Source organism: Sus scrofa, chromosome 13 (assembly GCF_000003025.6).
Source record: "Sus scrofa isolate TJ Tabasco breed Duroc chromosome 13, Sscrofa11.1, whole genome shotgun sequence".
Classification (NCBI taxonomy): domain Eukaryota; kingdom Metazoa; phylum Chordata; class Mammalia; order Artiodactyla; family Suidae; genus Sus; species Sus scrofa.
In genome coordinates this window covers 112,233,413-112,246,801 of record NC_010455.5, presented here as the reverse complement: position 1 = coordinate 112,246,801, position 13,389 = coordinate 112,233,413, and the positions used below count along the sequence as shown (strand labels likewise).

The window sequence follows — 13,389 nt, the reverse complement described above, 5'->3', positions numbered from 1 at the left end:
TGTGAACAGTAATGAAATCTTGGTAGAATCATTCTGTTCACCTGGAAAACAATACAGGCACACATTGAGAAGACTTGCCACATTTCAGACCTAAAAGCAGAATGAAGTGGACACTGTCAGGAAACAGTGAAAATATGACAAGAGATTCCAGGAGCCATTTCTTATTTTTCTTTGAAAATTAGACATGAAAGGATCACTGATAGTTTGGGCCGATTCTGATTTCTAATTTGTCTTTCCGAACTTCTCACGATTTCAACTTTTTCTAAGAACTTAACACAGGCAACAGTTTTTTCTATAAAGAAATTCCAATGCTGTGTTCTGAACAATATTTCTTCTGAAGTTACCCTGAAGTTAATGCTATGGGGGGTATTAATTACTAAAATAGGTACAATTCTTGTACAAAACTCTTAATATTGCTGATAAAGTTTGGGAAATGCCATGTTTATATTACAGAACTACTTCATTATATTTTAAAAGAGTGGTCCACCTTAGACTTTACTTTTGATTGAGTTTTATAACAGGGCCTGTCTTAGACTTTACTTTTCTTCATAATCTAAAGGTCTTTTTCATGTAAATATAAATAGTAATTTTTAAAATTTTAATATATATATAGTAATATAATAATATAACAATAAATATAAATAGCTTAAATTATACCTATATTTATTTTGATTATAAAAAGAACCAGACTCTGAGTTTCCGATGTGGCGCATTGGGTTAAGAATCCAATTGCAGCAGCTTGGGTCACTTTGAAGGTGCAAACATTCCCGGTCTGGCACAGTGGGTTAAAGGAACTGGTGTTGCCAAAGCAGCAGTGTAGGTGACAGCTATGGCTCGGATTCAGTCCTTGGCCCAAGAACTTCCATATGTCATGGGTGTGGCCATAAACAAATAGAAGTTAAAAATAAAAAGAATCAGACCTATAAATGCAATTGCTACATCAGCTAGCCCTACTATTAGATACTATATGCTAACGCAATCATTTTAATAATAAAACTTGGGGTAGCCACTATGTCTCTAGTGAAAATATATCAGATATAGTAATTTATAATGAATTTTTTAGAGCCAAGCCTCTAAATCTTGTCTCATATTTTCCCCTAGATACAAGGTGGATTTCACCTAAAATTTCTGATTTTGCTAAACAGGTACTACTAACTTTACTAAAATAAAAAGAATACTCTCAGAGACTAAAACACTAGTTCAAGTCTAATAAAACTACAAATGTTCATAAAGCATGCTTGTATTTTCTGTTATTTGGAATGTTTTCAAGCTTTGCTAAGCATCTAGGTCTCTGGAGAAAAGTGAGAGATAAAAGATACTACAGTGATGATTATTTTTCTTCTAAAATTTTTATGGTAAGAAACTAAGTTTTCAAGTTAAAAAATAATGAACATGGAATCTGAGTATACACCTTGATTTTAAATTTTAGTAACAATTTTATCTTTATTAAACCACAATTTTAAGTCAATGTACATGTGTCAATTAGAGCACTTAATGAGGATTTGTTTTTGCCTGACAACCAATGTTTAAAGTCATAATTCCCTTAAATTTTCCTGATGAATAATTATTAGTCACATAACTCCTTAAACATGTTTACTAGTTTCTTTTTTTTTTTTCTTTTTCTTTTTAGGGCTGCACCAGTGGCCAGTTTCTTTTTTCTTAAAGAATTCATAAAGTATTTACTTACCCACAATTTAGAGCTTGTGGTGTTAAGACAATTTTTAAGTTGTGGCATATTGCCTCAATTAAAACCTTCTCTAATATATTTAAAGATATTTCAAGATTTTTTTTCACCTCCCTACTCACTTGATGAACCTCAGTTATTATTTGAACCATTAAAAGAATATAGAAGTGTTAGATAAATTTGTGTTTGTTAAACTGTACTTAACACAATTAAAAGTACAATTTTTAGTTTAAAAAAAAGACACAAAAATCTACCAAAAAATTTTCAAAAAGCTCTAGGTAGGATATAAAACTGCATTTGAATATTGAAATATTAAAGTATTCCTAGCACAATTTCTAAAAATTTTAGATATATCTTAAATCCCCAAAATAAATGATAGAAATCTAGGGTGTTGCTTTAATCATTTTTTATTACTTCAAATGAGTTTTTTGGAAACTATGTCAATAGCCTATTATTAAAATATGTAGCTCTTTTGATCATTTTATAATGTTTTATAACATAAATGAAGAGTAATAAACTGCATTTGGCCTAAAACTGGCAAAAGAACAATGGCAAAGACACAAATGAGAATTAAAAGTAAAGAATAGTGCTCCATTGAGAGGTCAGTAAGGGACAGGCCAATCAATGTCTCAGACCGCCTTTGAATAGCTGAGACAGAAACCTAGAGAGCAGGTACAAGAGTTGGGCTATCAGGAAATAATGGAGAATTCCATATAAACACCATATAACCAGACTTCTGATTTAAGTATTTTCGAGTAGTTTATCAAACAGTCTATATTTGTTACTTTATCCAGTAATGTTGCTTCAAGATCTGGAACAAATGTGAAAATTGGCTTCAGTTTTCATTCACCTTCATATCTACAAAAATAATTGTCATATGCACTGAATATAAAATGCTCACACTTTTCTATGAAGGTTTCTTTTTAATCCTGTAGGATATTTGAATTTATCTTTCACGTATAAACAATTATCCAAAACAACAATATAGAGGAATAGATAGAACTCGAATTTACTGCTTTGACATTATATTTAGAGTGTTTAAAAATATTTATCAATTTGGTAACTCTTATGACTGACTGGCTTAGTACTTAACTTGACTACTACTTGCCAATTTAAATAGGGGTTTAGGATATTTTTAATGACTATTTTAAAATGGTAAATGTGCTTTAAGATAGGTCTATGAAATATATTCATATTTACAGGGCTTAGCTCACTGTGGTTGCTCGGAGTTATCATTTGTAAACATATAAATGTCTTACTTGATGCTCTTTTACCAAAAGAAAAATAAAAAGCACATTAAATCCATCTAAATATTTGTTAAACAGGAAAATGATGTATACTAATCTTGTGAGTACTCTTGGAAAATTTGGAGTTTACAAAGCTACACACTAAGAAATATTTTATATTTAAGTATTACTTAGATAACAAATATCTAAGAGTTAAGAATTTTTAGGTTCTCATTGTGGCTCAGGGGTAACAAACCCGACTAGTATTCATAAGGACATGGGTTCAATCCCTGGCCTCGCTTCAGTGGGTTAAGGGTCTGGCATTGCCGTGAGCTGTGGTGTAGGTTAGAGATGTGTCTCGGATCCCGTGTTGCTGTGGCTGTAGTGTAGGTCAGAGGCTACAACTTCAATTGACCCCTAGCCTGGGATCTTCCATATGCACCAGGTGCTGCCCTTAAAAAAAAAAAAGAATTTTCAGAGGGTTCAAGAAATCTCTAAGACCCCAAGTGGAAGGACTCTTCACAGAGCACTAGGGACAATAATCCAGGTCCTCAAAGTGAATAAATGTCTTTGACGTTTTAATATTTCAGATTACTAACAGCGTTAAAAAAAAATAAAAATTTGCATTTTGATATTACAAGTTTATTTTTAGCTATTAGCATTCAAAATGATAATCTTGGGCAGCTATAATGATTTATTTCAAATCTTAATGGCTGCATTGTATTTAATCTTTAATCCACCAGTGGCATTCATGGTAAATGAATATTTAATCCAATATCATAAATTTCATTTAATAAAAATCTTAAATGTTAAAAATATTAATACCTGATATTTTTTTGAGCTTTTAATACTTCTATAATTTAATCTTCTATAAAGTAGTTATTGAATTCATACATCTTAATGAAAACAATTCAAATTGTTTAGAAAAAGATTAATTCATTCATAGTTGTAGCTCATGAAACTAGCTCTTCTGCTGGCCTATTGTGGATGATTTTATTTTGGAAAGTCTTTCTTACCATATCATTAATATCTTAATTAATGGGATTTAATTTCTAGGGTTCTGGGAATTATTTTTAAACCTGGGATTACCTTCATCATCTCTCTAAGATTCATAACTAGCGTGGCATTAAAAAAAACTAATTGGAATGAAAATGAACTGAAAGAATCAATGGGCCTCTCTAGATACTCCAATTAATGTCAGGTAAAGATACACGATAGAATGAAATATGTCAAATCAGTCTAGTGAGTGCTTACATTCACAGAGTATTCAGAATAAGAAAGTTGGAAAGAGAAAAGAATTTGGGTATTAGTACAGTAAGAAATACATCATTACATATAGTTGGCAACAATTTGAAATTCAGAACATTTTCATTTGTCAATCATAAAATTATGTGCCTTTGAAATTAAAGGATATTCATCTAATCTCAGAGTACATAAATGGTTGCATAATGTTCACTACAGTTATGTGAATATGTGTAATGCCTTTCATATCTATATAGTTTCATGTCTTATGTAACAGTTAAGCAAATAAGCAGAAAACAGTATTTTTTTAAATCTAAATTTATTGCTCAAGAAACACTTTATATCAGCTTTTAGCTTATCCTTCTTATTACTGGGTGTTGGGTTCTTTTTAAACAAATATCAAATGTAAAAATGAAAAACATTTTGATACTGGGTAAAATATTTACATATATTAGAAAACATGCAAAATGGGTACAGAGAGACTACAGGGGGAGAGATTGTTAGTTAGTTCAAAGAATATGGACAAATTTCAGTCAAAACATGGGATGAAACATATCAAAAGTCAGTTCAAGAAAACAAAAAATGCCCCTCTTTTTAAAACATTGTAATGGTTGGCGTCAAAAGCAAAACTTAACATTCATCTTTTTAAAAATTAAAAATGTGTATTTATATGTAACAACAAGCAAGAAGACAAAACACATCAAAAACGGGAATTAAAAACAACTCTTCAAAAAAAGACAAGAAGTAAAAAAATAGAAAGGGGTGGAAAAAGTGATTGAGGCCCTTGTCATGCAAGTAGATTTGGTGGAAAAAAATACCTTCATCTTCAGCACCGTCATTATCACCTAAATCATCTGTCTGTTTCTTTGTAAGGGGACCTAGGATTGAGAATGGAGAAATGGAGGGAAAAAAAAAGACAATTCAAGAATAAACAAGACTGAGGGGAAAAAAATAAATGCAAATATTAAAATTCTCAAGGATATTTCCAAAAAGAGTGGGGAAGTGGTTACATCAAAGTTGATTATCTATTTTGTTTAAGGAAAAAAACTCCTTTTCCCCAAAATATCTCATAGAAGACTTGGTCCGTCAGTATATTCAGCATAAAAAATACATTATGATTTGAAACTCAGGTCGTAAGCAAAGGAAATGATTATTTTAAATACCCACTGCATACAAAAAAAAGTAAACAATTTTATTAGCTGAAAGAACTTAATTTATTCAATGTCCTTTCTAATTTGAATTGGTGACAACAATAAAGGAAGTAGGCCAAATTCATTCTTTAATTTGGGACAATATAATAGCATTAGGGAAAACAGAAATATGAATATTTTAGGGAGCTTTTTCTTTTTTCTTTTTTTTTGGTAAGATAATTAACACATAGGTTTTATACATTTTTATATATACATTTTTCAAAACTGTGACTTTTTAAAATTACTTGATATTACACAAATATTTCCCCGTATGATTTGATTAATTATTATCTGTGAATTTAAAACAGAGCAAAGTTATCACTGGTAGAAGTCAGTGTTTAGCAATTAAGGTAGTTACAGAGTCAGGGCTTATACTTCATAATCAATTAGAAATATAATGGAATTATGCCCTCATGCAACTTCATGCCCAGTATAGTTATTTATAATGGGATCATGCTTTAAGATAATAATTGCATTAAAATACTGTGAATGTTTAATAAATGTTTTATTATATTTAACAATACTAATTTGCTAGAATAAAGGAGCACACCAAAGGGGAAGTCAAAGGCCATATGAAAGTAATTTTAAGCGTCACATAATTGACATATTCAGCACACAAAAAAGCAAGTGAAGCCCTACATTTCTTTTTGTTTCCACAACCATTTAATTTGTTTGGCATTTCATAATCCTCATGCAAAAAGCAATCATTACAAACACAGGACACTCATGTTAAAAGACAGCCAACCACATAACCATAAGCAAGAGAATTTTGTCATGCATAAAATAACAGTCATAGAAAAAGGAAGAAAAAAAATGGGGACTGAAAGTCATGTGTTGATTTCAATAAGATAAATAGTAAAGAAGCAGGCATTAACTCTAAGCACACTTCATAGGGAAGGATTATTAAACATTTTGAGAAAGATTTCTAAGTCTTTCAGCAATTACTCTGCATTATGTTTACAATTCAAGACAAGACCTAATATTACAGCCCTCAAAGAATAAAAAAAAAAAATCCCACAAAACAGAAGGAAAAAAAGAGATATAATATAGTTGTTTCATCAGCTCAGAGAGACAACCTTGAAAAATAATATTAACCGGCAAAGATCAAAAGGTTAGAAATGGAGAAATTGATGATGCAACTGAAGGGACCCATTGGCTACTCAACTGTAAGGTCGTGGTTTAAAGGCATTTCAAATACAGACAAAGGAGCTGTACACAGTAAATTAAATGATATATTTCACAGTCCTGCAAGCAATCATTTCATTAATAAAAAACCTAGATGAAAGCAATAGTTTGTGTTAATTAGCACTCAGTTGCAAGTTCACAGAAATCTACATTTAGTCTTTTTAAGGTCAGAAAGTATCCTCAGTATTATTTGATGTTCATGTAACAATGTTGCCGCATTTCTGAAAAATAGAAATCTTTTTAATTTAAATTTGAAAATTCCTGTATCAGAACTATATTTGAAAGATTCTAATTTTAAAATATCATGTAAAATATTAGATTTGGAACATTTCAAGCGTTTACTTTTTTGCTATAATTATCAAAAGGAGTAAATGAACAAACTTCAACAAATATATTTTCTTGCATTTCTATTTCTAGGGATACTATGTAGAAATTATGGTTTTATTTACTGGTTATAACACAGATTAAGTGTAATGGTAATTATTTATTGCTGCCAAAACCACAACAGTTTTCCAATTTTAGTTAAATTACTTAATTTGCTTAACTCTTGGCTATATAACACAGCCCCTAATGTAAGCTTAAATTTTTTTTTTCTGAATTGTTAGATCAATAATTTTTGGTGACAAATGGAAAACCTATCACAAGTTAAGTGTGAAGCTTTATATGGTATCTCTCTCGGACAATTATCTTTCTTTCTCCTCCTACAGTACCCAAGGCAACTTACATGACTCCTTTGGGAAATAGTTCATGTTTACAGCTAAGAGCCAAAAGTTTTATATACTTTGCATGCAGCACACAAAACTGGTAGCTCTTGGTCTATGTGGGATGTGGGATGTTTAAAGAATTTTTATTAACACGTGATCTCCCATTTTTTCACACACAGGGCATAGTTCTCAATTGCTATTTGACTCTGTGTCTGTATAAGCAGATAAGCCATGGAAATGACACTATGTATAGGAGAGAATTTTTCCATGAACCAGATTTTTACTATGTTATTTATTATCACCTTCCCTACTCAGAAAGCTGCATGCCTCTTAAGTGATGTGGGATAAAGATTACATACATACACTTCATGAAGCATCTTTTACAGTAGCATATCTGAAGAGTTAAAGACTGATAGATAGCAAATCTGAAGAGTTAAAGACTGATGCTTCAGCATCATAAATAGATAAGGACATCACTATTCTATGGGAGGATTAAGTCACTCTTGCAACTAAAGAATTTCATTTATTGACTATTATTTAGTAGATTTTATTTAAAACCTTATTATTGGATGATATTAAATTGCCCCACATATGGATTCCAGCAGTATTTTAGTGAATCAAGCATAGCTGGGTTTTCTTAACATTAAGAATTTTTTTTACAAATCTGATATTTTAAAGGTTATCTGGGCAGAAGAGGGCTGATAATGTTTTACACATACACACATACACAAAAACACAAAGGTTGTAAAAAGAAAGAAAACAGATTTCGTTTGTCTTGTTTGCCTAAAGGCACTGAGAATAAATATCTAAGAGGTTCTGGGTTGCAAATTGAGAGCCTAACTCAACATTGGTTCCTCTGAGGAAGCCTTAGTAGAATAAACACATATTAGTGGTTTATAGAAACAGATCCCTACATGATCTCAGGATTCCTTATCCCCAGGCTATAAAGAAAACCCATTGTCTTGATCGCCCTTCTTTCTAGAATATTAGCACCTCTGGCTCATTTTACCTTTATTTTAATCTGTTACTGTAGATGTAATTACTGATATTAAAATTTTTTAATAATAATTGCAAGAGGTAATTGTCATTACTTTTCTTATGAAAAGAAAATTAGGTTACCAAAATTTAGAGACTATGTATTCCTGCAGGTTGATCAACTGACTTCTCCAGAGGGTAAAACATTTATCCTTCAACATAAATAACAATGATTATCAACATTCCAACCACAGCTTATGCGTCTTTTAAACTACAAATAGTGCATCTTCAATACCAGCAGTTTAAATGGGTATCTTAAATCACCAAAATATAAAGCAAATGAGTCCTCTAAAACCTGAGTGTAGAAGTGATTTATTCTATCTTGAAAATCTATAGGGTCTGTCCTCCTTGAAAAACTCACACATAACTCTTATTAGAGTTAATAAGAAAGCAGACCTCATGTCTTTTTGAAAGGGAGTGAGAGTAATTACTATATTTTTTACCTCCTACAGGCAATAAATAGATTCAGTGGTGAAACAACACGACTAAGAAAGGCAAAAAGACTCCTAGTCATGAACTCTGAACTCATTTAAATCCAGAATAGTTCCTTTTCCATTAACATAAGTATAATTCAAAGTATCAGACTTTACAAAGGATGTATGATGCATTCTGACATTTCAGAATCTGACCACAGTGTCTTTCATTTTTTAAAAAAGGAATAAAAATATCAGCATTTCTCTCCAGTTAACAGGAGAATAATTATGAGCTCCAAAATAATTACTATCCACCCACATTAATACTGCTTTTTATCATTCCCTTTGATGCAGGTCTAATATACTTTAGGTCTCAAATACATTAAAACTGATTATAAATTCCTTCATTGCAGGTTCAATTCAGCAGAAATATCCATATTTTGTGTCACATATATCTGCAAAAGGCAAGTAGGTTGAGGGTAACATTAGCTCCTGCATTAGAAAGCTATCCATGAGAAACGTGGCTTTTATTTTAAAAATTTTTTTTTGTCTTTTTAGTGCCATACCTGCAGCATATGGAAGTTCCCAGGCTAGGGGTCTGGGATCTGTAGCTGGAGCTGGAGCTGGAGCTGTCAGCCTACGCCACAGCCCAAAGCAGCCTCAACCCACCGAGCAAGGCCAGGGATAGAACCTGTACCCTCATGGCTACTAGTCAGATTGCTTTTTGGGGCCGCACCTGCAGCATATGGAAGTTTCCAGGCTAGGAGTGTTGAATCAGAGCTGTAGCTGCTGGCCTACACCATAGCCACAGCAATACACGATCTGAGGTGCACCTGCGACCTACACCACAGCTCACAGCAACGCCAGATTCCCCCACCCACTGAGCAAGGCCAGGGATGGAACCTGCATCCTTATGGATACTAGTCGGATTTATTTCTGCTGCACCACAACGGGAACTCTGAAATGTGCCCGTCTTAAGAGAATATGTCTTTGAAATTTTTCGGATTATTTAGAGCTCCAGGCTTCCATGAATCCCGTCTTGACAGATGGAGAGCCCTGGCTAATGACATCACTGTACTCTTTCCCTGTCCTCTTTACCCAACGGCCTTTCGATGAAAACTGGCTTGACAGCGTTTCTAAAGCCACTTCCACACAATGGGAAAATTAAAAGATGTTACATGTTGTTCTGGAGCAACTAGAAGCCAGCTAGACCTTTACAGGGATGTTGTTAGGACGAATTTAATTTTTTAAATTAGGATCAAGGATGTAAAACAATCTAACTATGTCTGAAAAATATATGGAGGACAATGCTAGAATTCTATATATTTTAAGTTAAAACAGCAATATTTCACTGTATCTGATTTATTCCAAATTGATAAACACTAAAATATGACTTTAAGAAATCAGATATTACAACAATTGTTGTCATTGCAAAGGTACCAAACTTTACACACTGAAGCCTAGTCGATGTTATATAATTGCAATACACACTTCTTAATAGAGAAATGCTTGAAAGCAGCTGATTTGAAATAACGTTCATTAATTTGATACTACTGTATTAATGTTATCACACTTCTTAAATTATTGATTATATGAACATATATTTAAAAATCATAGCTGAAAAATAATTTTATTTCTTGAAAATTTTTCAATTAAAAATGCAACATTTTTAGTTAATGTCATAAATCTACATTATAATAAAATTCAATGTGATGCAAATGGCTATGATAAGATAGTAGAAGTAAACACTGGAATGATTGATAGTTTTCAAAGACTCCATATCTATGCAGATTTTGGTGGCACTGCTATGCCCCCGTGAGCTCTGTTTAAGCTAATGGTTTGTATGTACATATACTATGGAAGTGACTGGCCTCCAAGAGTATGAAAACAGCAAGCATGCTCCATGTTTATCTTTGTGTTAGAAGAAAACACCTACATGAACACAAAAGATTTTCCCTCAGACGTTCTTTAGAGGAAGAACACAGCTGTAAACATGACTTTTGGGAAAAAGAGAATCTGATGTCAAAGTCTGCAAAAGAGGGAAAGAAAAATCTTTTTGGGTCCAGAACACTGAGAAGAGCTTATTTATGTTTATACAAAAAACAAGTTTTTTTTTTTTCTTTATAAAACTACCTTGATTACAACACTTTGAAGTCAAAAGCAATCTTGTCTAAAATAAAAATTATAGGATCTCAGAAAAATTTTAATTAGATATAAAGTAAAATAGGTTAACGCCTAATCTGAGCATCACCAAATTGGCAAAACCTCATTATTTTTTAACATTATATTTGATTTTTTAAAAATGCAGACATAGTATTTTTATTGCTTGAAGAATATCAAAATAATGTTCCCTTCCCATCTGGAGCAATGTGGCTATAAGCTATATAAGCCTTTCAGGACTTCATGAAGACAGTGTCCACTGCTCTGGCTTCCACATGTTATCCAGAGATGTACCTGGAGTATGGCAAGGTCACAAATACCATCAGATGCTAGAGCTATCTCAACAAGGCTTAAGGACTGACATGGCATCAATAGTCCAACCTCCCAGTCACTGCTGTCAGTATCCAGTCATCTAGTCATTCCACAAACGTATATTACTTATGTCCTCAGGATATTATGGTGGGCAAAAAAAGCAAGAGACTTGCCCTCATGAAAATTAATTTTGGTGGAGAAAGAAACATTAAACAAAGAATAACACATCTAAACACATACTTACAAACTGTGTTATAGTATAAAGTCTTGACGTTACCAGAGGTTAGAAAAGGGGACCCGATTGAGCCTAGGCAGTCTTCACTAAATAAGTATACCATGGTCCAAAGACTAAAGGATGAGTGAGTACTAAGCAGGAAAGGAGGCCAGGGATGGAAGAGAGGGTGAGAAGAAGATGTCAGACAGAAAAAAATAGCATGTGAAAAGCCATAAAATGAGAAGGAGACTGAAGGTTGGTGAGGCTGCCACATGGGTAGTAGAACACAAAGTAGTGGTGATGAGAATGGAGAGACAGATGGGCAGCATTCAGAGCTTGCAGTGCCTCAAGCTCTGGAATTCTTGTCTCAATCCTAAAAGCAATAGAAAGCCATTTAAAAGGTTAAAGCGCAGACTGATAAACTCTGCCCTATCTGGATCTTAAACAGAAAATCAGAAAGAGACAAAGTTATCTGAAGAAATATGGCAGAGAATATTTTATATAGAAGTCTTGAATTATATTTTCATCAGATGAGAATAGCTTTATTAGAAGAAATTAGATCAGGAAAAAGAGCATATAATTTCTTGCTCTATTTTTGTTTGCAAATAAAACGAATATCACCAAAAAGTAGAATCAAAGAGTCCAGCATATCTGAGATTTTATAAATATTTAAAAGTTTTTGATAAAATGTATATTTATTTTGCCTAAGAATTAACTGAGATTTAACATATCCTAACTTTTCTTATATTCATAAAAAGATACAGTCTACAAGCTGTTTCTACTTGGATATTTCACTCCCACTTCAGTACAACAGGGATGCCCAGAATTTCCACCTCAAAGACAGTTTTACTTCCCAGCACAGGATTTGCTTTCAGAGGTACAACCCTTCCCTCGGTTTCAAAACTAGAAATCCAGAAATAATCTTTAACCGTTTCTTCTTCCACCCGTTTGTCTTAGCCAGATTTCATCAATACTCCAAGAGAAATTTTGTTTCTGTCACCCTCTCCCCAACTGACTATTATTAGCCTGGTCTGTAGCCACATTACTATATCCTCGAATTATTACAATAGCCTTTTAGTTGCTTCCACTGTAATCCAGACATGAGACTGTCTCCCAAACCATTTTGTATTCTATACACTTTTGAAGTAGTAGATATTAGTGGTGAGCCGAAAGGGAAAAAAAAATATTTAATAATCATCCTCAACTAACATGTACACACATTCAATTCTTTCTAAGACTAAAACTGCAAGCACACCAATGGAACAGAATGCAAAAGCATATACAATGATCTTGTACTGTGTTTTAAAATAGTTATAACAAGACAGATGAAAACTAAATATAGTATAACACTCGTTTTGATGTTTTAGAAATTCATGAGCAAAAATAAGACTTTTTTATTCAAAATGGAAACAAATCATGTAAAATATTTTTTAAATGCAGTTCAGATTAGTGTTCATTAAATACTACTTGCATTGTTTCACTACTCTGTTTAAAAATCTTTACTCACTCCTTATTCCTTATTATCTTAGACTAAATGTCCCAGACTGAGCCATAAGGTTCTCCTTACTCTTTCCAGATTTTATCTTTTCATTCCAAGCTTTCTAAAACACATTGTCTGAATTCTGATGAACATTTAAAGAAAATCTAATACCAATCATTGTGAACTCTTCCAAAAAAAAAAAAAAAATGCAAGACAGTGGAATGTTACAAGGCCAGCATTACTCTGATATTACAGCCAAGACACACCACAAAGAAAGAAAACGAGAGGCAATATCCCTGATGAACATAGATGTAAAAAATTCTCAATAAAATATTAGAAAACTGAATTTAACAATACTTTAAAAGGAGTATACACCATGATTGAATGGGATTTATTCTAGGGAAGCAAGGATGGCTCAACATTCTCGAATCAATGTGACAACATCACATTAACAAAATGAAGGATAAAAATCAATGACTACCTCAATAGATAAGAAAAAGCATTTGGAAAAATTTAACATCTTTTCATAATTAAAAATAAACAA

At 32.4% G+C, this 13,389-nt stretch overlaps 1 protein-coding gene across 14 annotated transcripts in view; it reads right to left on the bottom strand.

Moving 5' to 3' along the window:
* NLGN1 (neuroligin 1) overlaps window positions 1-13,389 on the bottom strand; it is an 876,196-nt gene that overhangs the window by 480,401 nt on the left and 382,406 nt on the right. For 10 of the 14 annotated variants that reach the window (XM_021071182.1, XM_021071177.1, XM_021071175.1 and 7 more), the window contains one exon: window positions 4,971-5,030. The exons of the other annotated variants lie outside the window; for them this stretch is intronic. In XM_021071182.1, coding sequence (XP_020926841.1) covers window positions 4,971-5,030 — 60 coding nt within the window. The remainder of the gene's footprint in view (window positions 1-4,970; window positions 5,031-13,389) is intronic. 14 annotated transcript variants of the gene reach the window in all.